This window comes from Oryza sativa, chromosome 1, assembly GCF_034140825.1.
Source record: "Oryza sativa Japonica Group chromosome 1, ASM3414082v1".
Classification (NCBI taxonomy): Eukaryota; Viridiplantae; Streptophyta; class Magnoliopsida; order Poales; family Poaceae; genus Oryza; species Oryza sativa.
Genome location: NC_089035.1, coordinates 33,211,855 through 33,228,963, shown reverse-complemented (window position 1 = coordinate 33,228,963; position 17,109 = coordinate 33,211,855). Strand labels below are relative to the sequence as shown.

At 45.0% G+C, this 17,109-nt stretch overlaps 3 protein-coding genes across 4 annotated transcripts; 1 reads left to right on the top strand and 2 right to left on the bottom strand.

Moving 5' to 3' along the window:
- Window positions 1-625: 625 nt before the first annotated feature.
- LOC4324710 (casein kinase 1-like protein HD16) lies at window positions 626-7,654 on the bottom strand. 2 transcript variants are annotated; one of them, XM_015765632.3, is made up of 17 exons: window positions 7,496-7,654; window positions 6,428-6,896; window positions 5,219-5,344; window positions 5,056-5,129; window positions 4,593-4,662; window positions 4,463-4,518; window positions 4,299-4,370; window positions 4,128-4,222; window positions 3,880-3,946; window positions 3,668-3,797; window positions 3,256-3,471; window positions 3,015-3,145; window positions 2,388-2,562; window positions 2,224-2,314; window positions 1,796-1,953; window positions 1,359-1,547; window positions 626-1,218 (listed from the first exon to the last, which is right to left on the bottom strand). In XM_015765632.3, the coding sequence occupies exons 2-17, from the start codon at window positions 6,812-6,814 to the stop codon at window positions 1,159-1,161; spliced, it is 2,097 nt and encodes a 698-aa protein (XP_015621118.1). In that variant the 5' UTR covers window positions 6,815-6,896; window positions 7,496-7,654; the 3' UTR covers window positions 626-1,158. The 2 variants fall into 2 exon arrangements, with proteins under 2 accessions (XP_015621118.1, XP_015621116.1); XM_015765630.3 differs by having other exon boundaries at window positions 6,428-6,849.
- Window positions 7,655-10,065: 2,411 nt separating this feature from the next.
- On the top strand, window positions 10,066-12,274 carry LOC4324709 (beta-glucuronosyltransferase GlcAT14A). Its single transcript, XM_015793933.3, has 3 exons — window positions 10,066-10,785; window positions 10,884-11,060; window positions 11,136-12,274. The coding sequence occupies exons 1-3, from the start codon at window positions 10,206-10,208 to the stop codon at window positions 11,636-11,638; spliced, it is 1,260 nt and encodes a 419-aa protein (XP_015649419.1). The 5' UTR covers window positions 10,066-10,205; the 3' UTR covers window positions 11,639-12,274.
- LOC4324708 (uncharacterized) lies at window positions 12,043-14,980 on the bottom strand. The gene is made up of 4 exons (XM_015794040.3): window positions 14,345-14,980; window positions 14,043-14,238; window positions 12,513-12,644; window positions 12,043-12,425 (listed from the first exon to the last, which is right to left on the bottom strand). The coding sequence occupies exons 1-4, from the start codon at window positions 14,665-14,667 to the stop codon at window positions 12,303-12,305; spliced, it is 774 nt and encodes a 257-aa protein (XP_015649526.1). The 5' UTR covers window positions 14,668-14,980; the 3' UTR covers window positions 12,043-12,302.
- Window positions 14,981-17,109: the final 2,129 nt, after the last annotated feature.

The following is a 17,109-nucleotide window of genomic DNA, read 5'->3' as shown; positions in this document are numbered from 1 at the left end:
TATTTTTATTGCTTTATGTTTCTTTTAACCTTTGCTTTCGGACCGCTCAGATAGCTTTTGAACCGCTTAGATAGTCAGAATATAGTCTAGTTCCAGCTTCATTGCTTCGCTTATTCGTAGAATAAGCCAAACATCATATTTACACACGGGATATAATTTGTGAATAAAACTTTTATATACGTGTTCTTAGCGATCTAAAAGTAAAGACTGAAAAATAAACTTTAATGAAAAAACCCAAAACCAACTCCAAATTTAAAATTGAAAATTCAAATTCTAGCTGATAAGCATAAGCGAAAAGATGATACCCTTCATTTATTCACCTATTTCCTCCGTCCTAAGAAATAGAAAAAAGGGACAAAGCAACGAGGGCATTTTGGTCAATTTCTAAGTGCTAGCGACGCAAAGCAGACGATAATGAATATTGAGCGAGGCAAGGCAGGTGATAAACTCGAATGTGCAAAAGGAATGTCAAACTTGACATCAAATTGTAGGACCAACGGCCCTCTGAGGAGCATCGTGACAATAGGGAGTATCGTGATAATCACCCTCTGGGAGTGACTTTTCATGGATGCCGCTCTCTCAAGTGGTACTTCATGAATATCGCTGTGCACAAGATGTAAAAAGATGATCAGTAATGCAACATTATTGCATTAATGCAATGAGACCATCGAATAATGGAATCGATACACCGATTTATCAGTACACCCATTCTCACACAATAATTTAGAGACAATTCCGGAGTTCTGGAAACATGGTAATTTCGCTTCCACCAGACAAAACGCAGGACACGATAAGAGCTATACACAACGGGCTCTCAGATTATAGGCCTCCAAAGAGGCTATAAGGGTCATCCGTGCTGTGCACCGCAGCAAGGACTGCAGCAAAGCACATCTTGATGCAAAATATGTTGACGGCATCCGCTTCTGCCACCTCCACCAGACCACCAGCCGGATGACATCCTCATCAGCTTATTAGCTGTCCATCCACCTTCCTCCCTGCTTCCTCTCGCGCCCCTAACTCTGGCCATGATGTAAGGTTTACCTAGCCAATGTTACCTACACATACAGAGTAACAGAGAGCAGCAACTAGATTGCTGGTTTTCCCGACATCAACTCAGTTGCGAATATGCTAAGCCCGAGTTGGTGTGCAGGGTATGCCTCAAGATACTGTCCGGCCATAGCATATCGAAGCAATGTAAAGATTCTTGGCCCATTTCTCCTACAAAAAGACAACAGTATGGGACAAGGTTAGAGTAGTGATCGAGTTGACGCTTGAACAAGAAATGTAAGTTGAATGGTCTGGTTAGAGAGAACTGTGAAGAAAAACAATGTACACAGGAATTAGTCATGTATTCGTACCTTCACATGGTTGCTTGGAAAAGCAGATGTTCTAAGAGTTTCTTGTGTCTCGTCCATCAATTTTCTCTTGGGTATACTCAATATAAAAGCAGCTTGGTCACCAGTGGCTGCTGTAGAAGTTATTCTATAGCCATTCTCCCAACGCCGGTGGATACCTTCACTAGGATATAAAAAATCCAATTCTACTACCTGCAGTACATGAGAGAGATGAAGTATAATCAACTTGATATATGATGTAAGAATCCCTGTCAGGTTCAAAAAGACTGGTTTCCATCAATACGACAACTCATTTCATCTGAAAACAAGTTATTTTCTGACAACTAAAGAGTTTTGTACCCTTTTTCACATGCCAAAAAAAAAATTGAAATACCATCGCTTAGATTGCAACTGATTTGCACACCAGGAAAAAAAAATATTACACCAATAACCACAAATACCTGTTCAGAAAATCCAGAATTCCTTGACATAACTACACCCCAGCGGCTTCCTGCAGTGGTCATTGATGTAACATGAAATCCTTCTTTCCATTTCTTGTTGATCCATTTGAAGGGAAACGATTCACTAACTTTGTAAGACTGTTGAGTGTAAGGAGTTCCTGGAAAGAGTAAATCACCATGTCAGACTAACCCCATTCATGTCATAATACATAAACAAAAGAAACACTAAGTGTGTGGAACATGCAAGTCAATATATACACATCACTACATCAGGACATATCAACCATCTTCCCAAAAAAAAATTGAGACACCTGCGAAGTGAATGGAAAGAGAAACAGGCCAAGTTTCTAAACATAGATGGTCCTTTATGAAGAATAACAATGGTAGTAACATGAGAGACCTCCAACAAAAGAACAGCTGAGACAAACCTTTTGACATGACCACCAAGGAACTTCCATTTGTTGCACCCGCTATGGCACTGATGTAGTAATTATTCTCCCATTGCTCCATAATCCAATCCTAAAAGTACAAGAATAGGCAACTCAGAACGCTCCAGAGAAAAGAGGGAATCTTTGCTCAAGAGTAAGAGTACCTTATGAAGAAATATTGGTGAGAGTTCATAAACTTGGGATGTGAACCCAGTTCCCGCGTCCATAATAAGGGCCCAAAGATTGGCTGAAGATGCCACTGAGCTAATGAACAATCCATCATCATTTCCCTTCTCTATGTGTTGATGAAGTCTGGCATCTGCTACATTGTAATGGTATCTGTTGATAAAAAAAAGGGAAACAAGGACGTTATTGAAAAGGTATTTTGAAGCTCAAGCCACACAGTGACCCAAGTTGTATATTCTTTTGATTTTTGACTAAGAAACTGTTAATAACAATATAGCATGCTTAGCTGCAGTTCCCAGTTCAAAATACCAAAGCAGTAATGGTCTGTTGGCAAATTAGATACATAAAGCATTGCTTTGAATAAATTAAATGAGGTCAAGTTGTAGACTGGCTGACTGGCATATACTAAACCTTGACATGGACGACAAAAAATTATCACGGCATAAGCACCGCACCAAGGAGTTGAGTACAACTATGAATCGCACGTGACTTCAGACTATTTGTGGATCAAACTTCACGTCATACATCACAAAATACGGTCATATAGTTGAGCTCACTGTGAAAATGAAGATTACAACAAGCATGCAAAGGTCAAAGTTTGTTACCTTTGTTTCATGGGTCTCCTAGCATTATAGACTGATATCCACTGATTTGCTGGGCTTCCAAGTCGAACTTTCTTCTTTGGTTGTTCATCTTCTTCAAGATTTACAAGCAACCTTCCACGTTTTTGTCCAGCCTGCATATAGAAACCATTCAATGTCAAATCATGTGAATTATATTAAAATTGGGTGGATTGACTAGCTGATACTGTAATATGAAGAAAAAAAATTTCTGATGTAAAATAACCTTTAGAGCACCATCGATTCTAATAGGCCTCAAATGCTGGGGCTCAATCAATTCATCAAAAAGGGAAATAAGCTTTGCGTAGTTTGGTTCTTCATCAAATCTCATGTTTGTCACGCTCTCCAGGAAAAGTTTAAAAGGAGGGGGACAGAAACAGCACAAAAGGTCTGGAGAGGTAGCCATTTTCTTCTTGCAAACAAGAAAACTCTTGTTCTCACCCTGCAATAAACATGACAGATCAAGTTATATACAAAATCAGTGAGCAAGAAAGAACATATCACAGATAAACTATCGTTATCACTGAATCTATTGGAAACAAACAAAAGGAAGAACCAAAAACCTTCACTCAATATGCAAATGAACATAACACATAGTACATCAGGTATAACCAAATGTCCAGAGAAAGAATGGAAACCTGGTAGCCTTGCCAAGGTAACCTTCCTCTGAGAAGAAATATTAATGTATATGCTAATGATTCCAGATCATCCCTTCTGCTACCAGTACGGCCTAAATGGGCATGGACACTAGCATATCTTATTGTACCCCTGTCCAAAAGAAGGCAGATGATAAATATGGAGGAAAGTTGCAAAAAATATAACCAAAAAAAGTCATCAGATAAAAATTAACCTAAATATGTCTGGCCTTTGATCATAATCAACATGCTGTCCATTTGGCGTTTCCTTCCATTTAGATGCTGAAATTGTAAATGGTAGCATGAGCACTTGTGAACTCACATTTTACAATGATATTAGGTACAAACAGCATTACAAAAGAACATCCGCAATTCTGATTAGGGAATGTTAAATCTTATTGAGATGGGTTATGTGCTCAATTTTTGCAACCAGTATCAATCACATAAGGTTTCCATTGCATACCTAAGCCAAGATCAATCAAAAAAAGTTTCTTCTCATCAGGTGATCCAGGTTGGCCAAGTAGAAAATTTTCTGGTTTAACATCTCCATGAACGAACCTGGTAAAATGTTCCAAAAATAAAACATGAACAGTGAAATCCAGAGGCTAATAGAAAATTCAAAAGGCCTGCTTACCCCTTTGCATGAAGTTTCTCAAGGATAGAAATTGCCTCTACAGCGATGCAAGCAACCATACTTGGGGTCATCCTGCATGAAACATTGGTTATCACTTAGTTGCTGTCTTTAACAACAAATATTACTGAGGGGACAAAAAAGCAATCAGGCCACAACAATCTTACGTCTGCCCAACAGAATTCCAAACATCCCAAAGACTAGGTCCTAGTATGTCCATTACCTGAAAAGGTTACAAATTTTAGCAGTTGTTAAGAAAAGAATCTCAAACAATTAGAAAATGCTTATACGACTGACCAGAACATAATAGTCCCCCTGCCGGCCTTTGTAGTGAACCCAGGGTATACCATAACATCCATTCAGAGCACTGAAACACATGCAAAACGCACAAATAGTAAGGTTGGTTCTCGAAGTAGTAAGTAGTGGCACTACAGTACTACGGTACCCTTCAACAGATAACTCCAAATAACTAAATGTTCAAAGATAGAGGAAATAAGCTAGTCTACAATTATAATCAGCAGAAAACATTGCTGTAACATACTAAGCATTAAATGTTTGCTAGTTCAGGTTAATGTGCAAAACTTCATGCAACTAATAACAAATTCTTGGATCCAAGAGATAAATAGTCCTTGTAATATGCAAAATAGAAACAACATTTTCAGGCAAGAATCAAGATATTGCACAATAACTTTTATTATGTCCGAGTCTCTGAGATCCTATCTCTAAGATTGTAATACTCAACTTATTATAGTGCAATTACCTATAAACTTGCCACTCATATGGAGGGCCATAATTGCAACCCTTACTGTTGCGGTGCTCGAATTTCAAAGCTACCTGCAATATGAGAATCCATCTATTATCACCACCATGTGATATTATAGCAGAAACTTTTTAAAAGAAAAGGAAAAAGGATGGGGTTAGACCTCGATAGCATCAGCTCCAGTGCGATCAGTTCCACCAGAAACCCTTCTGCCAACATAAACCTGTCCAAAACCACCTTTCCCCAACTTCCGCTCTACCTTGTATTGCGGAGAATGGCCTACTTGAACCTGCAAATGATTCATCGACTTTACTAGGTAACCAAATCTCCAACTCATCATAGTGTAAAACAATATTGTGCCAGATGACACTCAAACAAACCGTATTCTAGTAAAAGTCATGACAGATTCAAGTATCCTATCATGCACTAACATTTTTTTTGCACTCCTTTCAAGCAGAGCGTGACTCTCAGAAATGCCTGCCATTTGAGATAGAGATGAATATTTGCAATGAAAAAGGATTAGTTATAACCGATGCAATTTATGGAGTGGTTTATTGCTAGGCAAGAAAGTGACCTCCTAAGACTCCAGATTTAGAGCACTCGAAGACTAGATGATGTTCATGGAACCTAAAGTTGATTTTGTATCAAAAGGTCAAAGTTATTTGCCATGCACAGATCCATGTCTATAAGTTTGAAGAACCTAATGACGCCAAGCTATTGCACAAACTCCACAGTGGCATCCAAACTAGATTTGGGGACAACTATATTAGGTCTTAGATCAACTATGTTGTAAAAGAACAGCTTCCATGATATAAGCAAACAGTAAGCCTAAGTTGAGGGATGCAGAGCAGCCATGTGCACTGGCATTCGCACGGTAACAGATAAGGAGATGCCCTCATGAATTCGGTGAGGTCAACCATCCCATTCTACGGCTATGTACTATCAAAAACTTCAAGCTAGCATCATTGACAAGGAAGCATCCATAGAAAAAAGTGGAAACATTTCTGAATAGAACATAAATAGGGGCACCTGCCTTGCCCTACAAACAATGCCAAAAACAAAAATGGTAGAGTAAGGAAGGTGCTGTTATGCTTGTTATCAGGTCAATTATTTTATGCATTTAATAAGTTCCAAAAGGCGTTACCAATATCTACGTAAAGAAAAAAGCTTGGTCCACCTGAACCATGCACATAACGACATAATATCGTAATATGATATAACGGTACACTTGTGGTACCAGGCCAAAATCTACTAATTTGTCGTCATCTCCGAAACCCTAACAGTGCATGTCTGCAATCAGAATAACAGGAGAAATGCATGCAAGTGATAACATGCATAATAAATTAGTAAGAGCTCAATATGAAGAATATACCTTATCCGGAACTGGAGATGCATTCCCATCATCTTCGCCTCCACCAATCTTCTCAGCACTCCCACCATCCATCTTCACAACCTTATTAGCAAGTTCCTCGATATGATGGGGGCCTCCAGCAGCGACTCCGCCAATAGCAGCTCCTGGAAGAACCTCACAAGGTTGGTCCGGGTCCAAATCAATCACCGGAACACCTCGCCCTCTTCCTCCTGCCCTTCCTCTTCCTGTTGCTCTACCTCCACCCCTCCCACCCCTTCCTCTACCACGTCTTCCTGCCACCGTCGGTGCCACCACTACCAAGTTCTCAGCTGGGTCCTGTGCTGCAAGGTCCTCAACCTTCTTTGCCTTCAACCGAGCTTGCCGGACTCCACTACGCAACTCTGGCATCCTTTCTCCCCATGCACTTCCTGCCGCCCACGAATCTACCACCCAAAAAGTCACAACACCACGGATTAATCCTGCATTTATACTGCTCAAAAACATGTGGATTAGAATAAACTAACACTGATAAGGTTGAGTAAACCAACTGATGATTTCACATCTAATAGCAGACCCATCAACTCCTAACCATATCACATCTCCAGCCAAAAAAAAAATCACGGCAGACTGTGCCATCAGATTTGCCAACAGTGGTTTCCACAACCCGTCCGCCCCAAATCCTATCCCGATCTCCCCGACACTGATTTTCCCAACCAAAACCGATCAAAAATCGGGCTTAACGAACGCATACATCTCGCCAAATCATCGGCGCCCCCCCGATCGTCCCAGGAAAACCGTAGCCCGAACCAACACCAACCGATGAAACACGAGCAGCAACCCCGAATTTCCGCCGCCGAAACGGGGAGATCGGCGCGCGCCGGAACGATCGCCGCGCGATCGGACGCGACGGACTCTAAGATCGGGCCCCGCGCCGACGATCGCCCGCGTCCCCCCACGCCGCCGCCGCCACCGACATGGAGACAGCCCAGCCCACGAACGCGGCGTCCCCCGAGAGACCCTCCGGATAGAGGGAGGACGACGACGGGAAGGAGGAGAGGGGAAGAAGTCCAGGCGTGCAAGGCTAGTTACCTCGGGGAGAGAGACCGTGCGGCGTGTGGCGGCGGCGGCGAGGCGGAGGAGGAGGAGGGGAAGGATGGGAGAGAGAGAGAGAGAGAGGTTGGTGTCTGGTCTCGCGGAGGCGCACACACACACACCGCCCGCTGAGGCCCGAACCGAGAGACGCTGTCTGGAAAATGGGCGAGGAAGGGCTTGGCTTTTTGAAGGCTTCCCGTTGTGAATAATTTTCCGTTTCCTTTCTCCTCCTCCCACGCTTTGGAAGGCACGGAGCCACGGAGACGGAGTGGGGAGGAGGGGAGCTCGCTGCCCGCAACCGGGGCTCGGCTCGCTGGATTCAAGGGTCACGATGCGCTTGGGCTTCCCCGGTGGGGTGATGGATAACGTGGGATTGCTCGGTGGGCCCGCCGTCTACTCATCAGTAGTAAGATTTTTCCTTCCGGGAGTGTCTCTATTTCTTTTTTTCGTTTTTGGAGAGGTGTGTCTCTCTGTACTGGGGGCGTCGTGACTCGACGTATTTGCTGCTGCTTTTTTTTCTCTATCTGGGATCCAAATACAAAATTTATAGAAGTATTGTTCTTTTATACTCCCTCCGTCGTATAATATAAGAAATTTTGAGTTTTTGCTTTTAACGTTTGACCACTCGTCTTATTTAAAAAAATTTAAAATTATTATTTATTTTATTTGTAACTTACTTTATTATCTACAGTATTTTAAACATAACTTTTCGTTTTTTATATTTGAAAAAAAAATTGAATAAGACGAGTGGTCAAAAGTTGTAAGTAAAACCTCAAAATCCCTTATATTGTGGGACGTCTTATATTGTGGGACGGAGGGAGCAGTAGTATTTTTCTCTTGAACTCAAGTGTTCTTCTTCTTGTGTGTTTTTACCGAGATGGAGTACAGATAAAGTTATTTACTCCTCAGATCGAAAATATTACCGTTGTTATGGGGATGCTATAGTGCTATATTAGTCAATGTATTAATGATTTTCGGCTTGTATATGAGCAAGAAATCTACGGCGGGATCATGACTTGTGAAGTTAATACGAGACTGTTATTTAGGTCTAAACTTCCCCCTGTAAAAGCGCGAGGAAAAATACGGCAATGCTTAACATCTATTTGCCCCCAAACTAATCGCACACGCATGCTCAAGTTTTTTTTTTAATCCTGACACATCACGTATGCTTATCTTTTCAGTTCGGTTGTTTTCATCGTGGAGCATGTGCAGCGTAGTATCATACGCATGGTTTGCTTCATTCAGTAAATAAATTAAGAAATATACAATAAATTTCTCGCAAAAATACAGAATAAATAAACGAGCGTACAAGAACTCCACGTATGTTCAGTTGAGATTACTCATCCGGTGGCATCACACCATGTTCATGAAGTCCATATATGACAGAAAAGGAATACGCAAGGGCTGCATTTTTTTTCCTCCAAGCTACTGTATTTCGTCGTTTGGTGCGGGTCAGGTACAGAGCCAGGTGTATCGCACGAAAAGAAAAGGAAAATGAGGAAAAAATATAGAACAAGAAGAAAAGAAAAAAAAAGAAAAGGGAAATGTGTCATTACGCTGTGGCTCTTGAGAGAAGGGGAGAGTAGAGGGGCAAACGGCAAAACGCAAAAGACGTTTCGAATCCAAACTCTAGCCCAACTGCAAACACGCGGCGCGCTAGCACTGCAAGCGGCCCAGCCAGATGGCAGCAGCAAGTCACGACGAATTGGGCTTACGCAGCTGTGGTCCAACACAAGCCTGGCCAGTGAGCAAGTATGTGTTGGGTTTGCGTGGTCGGCCCAGTGGCCGAAGCCCAAGCCCCAAGGATCCTTTTCCATTTTCCGAAGGATGAGATGGATCTTTTGGTCGGCACGAATGAACAGGATGATGATGCCTGTGCAATGCAATGCATGGTTTCGGTCTAATGCTTAGCCTTTGTCTAGCCTTTTCTCGTCCAATACCAAATGCCCTGGATTGTGTTCGATAGAGGGAAAGGTAAAACTAGCCAAGTTTCATGCGCGTCCAAGATTAGATACCTCACTTTGTTTCAGTTTAGTTCAAAATTGTAGTTTTGATAAAGGGTAGTACACACACTGCCGCCTCAGCGGGGAGATCTCAGGAGATGTGTGCTAGCTCTACTAGCAGAAGCCTGGAAACTAACTAGTTTGACTGATGCGAGATGCGATGCGACTACGCAGCGAACTCTGATTTGGACAGTTCATCGCGTATGCGCGCGGCAGCCGGCCGGTGGGCGACAGAAATTAGCAGCGTCAGCGTCGATCCATCTGCACAAGCACAAGTGCACAACGATTCCAATGTTCGTCAGCTTCGCAGCACGCCGGTTGCTTCCATATACTCTGCTCCTTTTTTTTCTATCATTTCCTCACCCGATTTGCTGGATTCCCCTCCTTGGAACCACGTCTGCCGCACAGTTCCATCCACCGATCCACGGCCTCCATATGCACGTCTCGCGCGTAGGCCGTAGCATCCCGACAACAAAAACAAAACAAAAAATCTCCGCTGGTTGGTATCCTACTAATTCTGTCCTACACGTTTTATATTGGTGTAAATCGATGTTTGGTACTCCGATCCCGTTCATCATTGCGTCAGGGCTTATGTCTGCTCCCCCACGAACTAATGTGATTCCCGGTTAGTTCCATCTGCCAGGCAGCTTGTGTGATCGATCTCTTGAGGAGTTGACTATAACTTGTAGTGTACGCGCCGGCTCATGCATCTCTCCGGCGCGCGGCTGAGGATCCCGACGTGGTGCACAATGCCGCACGGTTCTTGGCTCCTGCAGACGTGCTCGCCGTCGGCCGCGCTCGCGTCGCTGGCCGTCGTCACGACTAGCCTGCTGATCATCGGCTACGCGTCGAGCTCCTTCTTCCTCGGCGCGCCGGCGTACGAGTACGACGATGTTGTCGAGGCGGCGGCGGCCGTGCCGAGGCGGGGGCCCGGGTACCCGCCGGTGCTGGCGTACTACATCTCCGGCGGGCACGGGGACAGCGTGCGGATGACGCGGCTGCTCAAGGCCGTGTACCACCCGAGGAACCGGTACCTGCTGCACCTGGACGCCGGCGCGGGCGCGTACGAGCGGGCGAGGCTGGCGGGGTATGCCCGGTCGGAGCGGGCGTTCCTCGAGTACGGGAACGTGCACGTCGTCGGCAAGGGCGACCCCGTCGACGGCCGCGGTCCGTCCGCCGTCGCCGCCGTGCTCCGCGGCGCCGCTGTCCTGCTGAGGGTCGGCGCCGAGTGGGACTGGCTCGTCACGCTTGGCGCGTCGGACTACCCACTCGTCACGCCGGACGGTAAGCTCGACGTCGTCCCGTTGGTTGTTTGCCTTCGATGCCACCGATGACAAGCGATGAAATGCTGATGTGGCGAACTGGCGATCGTGTTTGTGCAGACCTTCTCTACGCCTTCTCCTCCGTGCGGAGGGGGCTCAGCTTCATCGACCACAGGATGGATTCCGGCGGCGCCGAGGCGGTCGTCGTCGACCAGAACCTCCTGCAGAGCACCAACGCCGAGATATCGTTCTCGTCGGGGCAACGAGCAAAGCCTGACGCGTTCGAGCTCTTCAGAGGTAGGCTTCCGGTAGGAGTCCACGTCATTTCTCGCACGGGTCATTCACTAACAAATTGATGCGAAACATGCACAGGCTCGCCAAGGCCGATCTTGAGCCGGGACTTCGTCGAGTACTGCGTGGTGGCGCCGGACAACCTCCCAAGGACGCTGCTCCTGTACTTCAGCAACTCCCTGAGCCCCATGGAGTTCTACTTCCAGACGGTCATGGCCAACTCCGCCCAGTTCCGGAACAGCACCGTCAACCACAACCTCCGGCACACGGTGGCGCAGGACGGCGGCGCGCCGACGTCGCAGGGCGCGGATGGGCAGCAGGCGTCGCGGTACGACGCGATGGTCGGCAGCGGGGCGGCCTTCGCCGGGGCGTTCGGCGACGACGACGACGCGCTGCTGCAGAGGATAGACGAGGAGGTGCTGCGGCGTCCGCTCGATGGCGTCACGCCGGGCGAGTGGTGCGTGGCCGACGGTGAGGAGGGCACAGACAACGAGTGCTCGGTCGGAGGCGACATTGACGTGGTCAGGCACGGCGCCAAGGGACGGAAGCTGGCGACCTTGGTGGTTGACCTCGTTGGGGCCTGACCGTGTGACGGGTCCAACAGTTCAGAGAAAACGAGCAATGAGATGACAGATGAGCGGCAGAGGAACAGTTTGATGTTTCACTGCTCAAAGAACAACTAGTGCAGGCCAAGTGCCCCTAAAATGCCTCTTCAGGCCAGCAGCCCGGTGGTTGCGTCATACTTTATTATTCACATGTACGAATGTACCATGGATCCAACGCATATTGCATTGGACAAAAAATGTGTGGCAAAGTGTTCGAGACTTATACAAGAATACAAATCGCGGCTGTGCTCAACTTGGCAGGCCGCCATTTGGAGAGATTGCAACACTCGATGGCCGTAGTGTGTCTGTCAGCAGAAGTTAGAATGGAGACGAAAACCATGTAGAAATTTATAATGCCATACATTTAAAACAAAGACACTTCATTGGCTAGGTAAACAATCGTGTATTAGGGAGCCATTTGTTGTTACACATGGGAATCGTTTAGTGGTACATGGAAAAAAAAAACACCTGAGAAATAGCCAAGAAGTGAAAATTCTGGCTGATTTAGTTCAAAATCCTCTTGCCTAATGGTACCCTATGGGTATAATGACATCAGAATCGAAGGCAAAGGCAATGTATATTAAGATTTCCTCACTCAGATATTCATGGAGCGAACATACTTCAAAATTGGATTATCTTTTGTCTATCTTCCTTGCCCATAAGTATTTTCCAGCACAGGAATGGGAGGCCCATAAATTCTATAACAACGATCACTAAGTGAGCTCACTAACCGGGAAACAACTTCCTTGAAGAACATGGAAGCAACCTGAAATGAAAAGCTTCAGACTAAGGACTGATAAATCACAGTTAAATGAATGCGCTTCATGTGCACGATCGTAACGGATGATTTTACCTGACGATATAGTGGCGACTGAAACTTAAAATCAACCAAGAAGTAAAGGTCACATGTTCCAGGAACAGGACCAGGCTTGAACTCCCAAACATTTATCAAATGATCAAAAAGTCCACTTTCAGATGCTGTCGTCTGCAATCGAGTAAATACCAGTCAGAAGTAAAACAACGCATCTGTTCTAACATGGAAAAAAAGGGTAAAAGTAGGAAGTGAATGGTCACAGTGAATTATACGCCATTTCCCCACTTGTTCGGTACAAATAAAACAAAAATATGCAACAGAAGTTTTACTCAGAAGGGGCAACAGATTTTAAAGATTTATGGCACTTATAAATAGTTGCAACATAAGTACATTTCTCACGAAATAATGAACACAATCTTCAAGCAATCATCTAAATACTAAAGTTAGCACGGCGTCTGTTCAACAACTATCTTAGTTAAATAAAATAGAGCATCCCAGTTAAATAGAAGAAGTTTATATCAAGATCTGCAGTGATATTCAATCATTAGAACCTGGAGCATGAGTTAGCACAGCATCTGTTCAACAGTTATCTTAGCCAAAACAGGGTGCATTTTATCATGAGCAGCAAATCCAAGTTGCTCCAAAGAACTGAGATTGAGAACTGGTTAACAGAAATCATCTGTGCATACACACACACACACACACACACAAACTCCCACCTATGCATCAAATCTTCTATTCAAGAAAAAGTTATCGTAACAAATCTAACTTGACTACTCCCAAGTCAAAGTGTTAGAAAGTTTCCAGGTTTCATGCAGCAATAATCGCATCAGCCTTCCTACATCACAAGAAAATTTTGTTGCATGCCTTATTAAAAAGGGATAGGTGAAGCTACTCCATCAGTCAGCAGCATGATGACGGTTTTACAGTATATATAATTTGATGTATGGTTTAAGGATGATCTCAGAAAAAAACTACTTTGCCAATTTGCCATTGACAACTGCAGTTCATGTTAGCGCTAAAACCAAAACCAATATTCATTCAGAAAGCAGGCAAAATAAATAGAAACATTACTTTTGTCCGGGTTGATACAGCCAAATGATGTACTATATCTTCTCGAATTAACTAATGCAACTGTTACTTCGTATTTCAGATATTCTAAGTTATAGCCAACATTGCAAGCAATTCAATGTGTTCACTACTAGTCGGCACAAGTAACATCATATCTGACTGTTTCAAGAAATTTGGCCCACATAGCCGCATTGAAGAAAGAAAAATGAAAGGCACGTCCTCGACGACAGAATTTTTACATGTTTGGATAGACTACAAGTAATCCTAGAAGAAGTAAACCTTTAGCAGATAGTTGTGAAGCAATGTGCTAAGGAATTACAACACAAAAGAAAAACGCATGACTAAGGTGACCCATGTGACAAAACTTAACTAATGCGGCTTCAACAATTAATTTGTCGCTTTCAGAACCATTTAGTTATTCTAGATATGCTTGTGTTCCATGGTATGTTATGTACTAACCAATAAAGTATGGTGATAGTACCATGATGAAGTTCTCACCTTGATATATTTTGGCTTCTCCATCTCCACATGAGAAACATAACTCTCGACAAGGAACTTGAATCCAATTTCGAGTTCAGCATCAAACGAGCCATTCTCGTGTCGCCTGATAATCCTAGACCTCTGACACCACGGCACAAAATCCTCATAGAGGTCTACTGCCGCGACAACAGCGAACATCTGCTCCGGCGAGTACCTGCACCCACCAACGCACCAACAATCAGCACCAATAATTTCCGTTTCCAAACAATCAGAGAAGGTAAAATTATGAGCTGCAAAACAATCGGTCCAATCCACCGTACCCCATGACGCGCCTCTCCTCGTAGACCTTGGAGAGCACGCTCCCCTCATCCCCGTCGCCGCATCCAAGGAAGGACCTCGTCTGCGTGCCCGCGCGCCACACCCCGCCCGCCCTCTCCGCCTCCCCGCGCGGGGGACCCGTCGGATCGGCCCACCGCCCGAGCGGCCCGCGGCCGCCGAGCCCGGCCAGCGTGGCCGCCGCGCGCCTGGCATTGGCGGGCGCCTCCCCCTTCCCGCACGTGCCGCCCTCCCCGCAGCCGCGCCGCAGGAGGGCCAGCCCCGCCCTCCTCCGCAGCACCACCAGCGACCTCGCGCCCGGCAGCATCGCGTCGGCCGCCCGCCCCCCCCCCCCCCCCCCCCCCGCCGTTCCCCTTCTTCTCTCCGCCCCGCCGCCGGTGAAAACCCTAGATTCGGGCCGGCGGCGGCGTCGTCCGCGCGGGGGGGACAAGGTTCTTGGGGGATCGGTCGGTGCCGGGGAGGGAAGAGGCGTGGGGGAATGAAGCTTCGGTCGCGGAAGGGAGCGGACGGTATGGGGGCAGGGGCGCGACGAGCGCGGGCCGCGGGGTGCGTGGTGCGCTGGCGGGGCGGGATGCCGCCTACGATCTAGCGCGACCAGGAAGAGGACGACTCGGACTCTCAATGCGATTGGCGACCGCGTCACGAGTATCACATGCAGGGAGACTGGGACGCGTGGCGTGGGCGTGGGCGTGGGCGTGGGCGTGGGCTCAACTGCTCAACAGGAAGGAACAGCCTCGACTAATCTGACACGTCTTGTTCCTGAGTTTTGACTTCCCTTTTGCTACTATTCAAAAGGGACGGATTAGTGAATCGACTCCAGAAGGCAGCATGAATTTTACTGAGATTTTGTATGGGTTTCTATACAGATCAGATTAGTTTTCGTAGTGATCGACAAAGTTTTTGTTTTTTAGAGGTGGCCGTTAACCAATAAAAACTAAGGCTGTGTTCGGTTACTGGGGTTAGAAACACATCTCTCTACATGAAAAACATAGCGATTCATTAGCGCGTGATTAATTAAGTATTAGCTATTATTTTTTAGAAATAAATTAATTTGAATTTTTTAAGCAACTTTCGTATAGTAACTTTTGAAAAAAGGCACCGTTTAGCAGTTTGAAAAGCGTGCGTGCAGAAAACGAGGGAGAGGGATTGAGAACTTGGAGTTCCGAAGACAGCCTAACCTGAGAACTCATGGAATCGTTTGATGCAAACCTCCTAAACACACTAGTAGCAGACTACACCGTGTTACAGTAAATAAATCCTTTTTATACAGTTGACTACTGAAACGAAATGGAACTGCCTATATGGCTTTTGAACAAAAACACTCCATACATCTTAAAAATCTTGGACTATTGAATTGCTTTGAGATACATGCAACATATTTAAATCCATGTTTTCTATGTCCCTTTTTTTGTCCCACTCGCACACCGATTTTATGTAAACACAAAGCCTCAACTGCCTCCCCACCACGCCACCGTCCGGCCTCGCCGGCTGGCTAGAAGGTGTCAACGGCACCGATGAATCCCCTCATCGTCCGCCCGTGCCCACCATCCACCACTAGCCTTTCGCCTACTGCCATCCCTCTAAGCCATGGGAAACCCCCCTTTCCCCCTCCTCATCCCACCTGTACTCCAACCCCAATTATACTGACACACCACACCATGTTACAACTTACAACGTATCCATATTTTCCGACGCAATTAGCTAAAATAAAATTGTATCGTACTGTCAAACAAGTATCGAAAGTTTGTAACTCAAGTGGCTTAATGTAGTCATAAAAGAAAAACAGGTGAATATTCATGCAAGGATAGTATGACATCTCCTTGTGATTTTTTTCCAATGAAAAGTTGCATAACAATAGTTGGAACTTGTTTGGATACTATGAAATGTCATGGAATAAAACGGCCCTACAGCAAAAGTTTAAGTGACTTTTGTTTGGTTTGTATATAATTTTTTTAAGATGATGGGTATAAATGGCCCTTAGTACGATGGATGAAACTTGAAAATAGAGAGATGGAGTGAGGAGAGAGAATGGGCTGACATGTGGAGCCCACAGAGGCAAAACAAACAATTCACCACTGCCTTCCATGCTGGCATGCGAGCTGGTGCTCCACGTCATCCAAAGTGGCAAAGAATTATGGACTTGTCTCTCTCCTATGGCAAATGTATAAAGGCAATCATAAAAATGGTATTTGGAGAGTTATCTTTCATAAAAGTGGCAAATAGTTAAATTTCCCAAATCCACACATGGATATATAAATGGATGTACTTTAAGGCAGCCTTATAACCGAATATTGAAAAAGAATAAAGCTAAAAAACCAAGAAAGAAAGCTACTAGTAAATTAAGCTTCAGATTTTTTTTTCTTTGATCATACTCTCTGTTACTATCCATCATCAACAGATCAACTTTGAATGACGTAAAAGTGGTTTGATAAAACTCTGGATAACATGGATAAAACATCAAAATCCTCCTCCACAACGGAAGAAATAAGAAAGCAGGAAGGTGATACTACAGTTAAAGGAAGAGCTCGATCCGACTTCGGGTTTGGTTGAAATTTAAGTGCGATGGTTTATTTCAATTTATTACACATTATGTTGTTGTTTTGTGAAATATATATAAACATATTCCGGAGAAGATAGCAACTAGCTCACGCAATGCTCTCCGAATGGCTTACTTAAATGAATCATATCCCCCATCTCCACACATCCAAGCTCCCACGTACAAAGGAGCAAAGCAGCGGACACTCTAGCC

Bases quoted from the DNA above. Each gene is read 5' to 3' on its own strand.
- LOC4324709 (XM_015793933.3), top strand. From the start codon at position 10,206: ATGCATCTCTCCGGCGCGCGGCTGAGGATCCCGACGTGGTGCACAATG. The intron at 10,786-10,883 runs GTAAGCTCGACG...GTGTTTGTGCAG, and splicing joins CCCACTCGTCACGCCGGACG to ACCTTCTCTACGCCTTCTCC. The intron at 11,061-11,135 runs GTAGGCTTCCGG...AAACATGCACAG, and splicing joins CGCGTTCGAGCTCTTCAGAG to GCTCGCCAAGGCCGATCTTG.
- LOC4324710 (XM_015765632.3), bottom strand. From the start codon at position 6,814: ATGCCAGAGTTGCGTAGTGGAGTCCGGCAAGCTCGGTTGAAGGCAAAG. The intron at 4,519-4,592 runs GTCAGTCGTATA...TAACCTTTTCAG, and splicing joins AGGGGGACTATTATGTTCTG to GTAATGGACATACTAGGACC. The intron at 3,472-3,667 runs GTTTCCATTCTT...TGTTTATTGCAG, and splicing joins TACCTTGGCAAGGCTACCAG to GGTGAGAACAAGAGTTTTCT.
- LOC4324708 (XM_015794040.3), bottom strand. From the start codon at position 14,667: ATGCTGCCGGGCGCGAGGTCGCTGGTGGTGCTGCGGAGGAGGGCGGGG. The intron at 12,645-14,042 runs GTGAGAACTTCA...ACTCGATTGCAG, and splicing joins AGAAGCCAAAATATATCAAG to ACGACAGCATCTGAAAGTGG. The intron at 12,426-12,512 runs GTAAAATCATCC...TTTTCATTTCAG, and splicing joins AGTCGCCACTATATCGTCAG to GTTGCTTCCATGTTCTTCAA.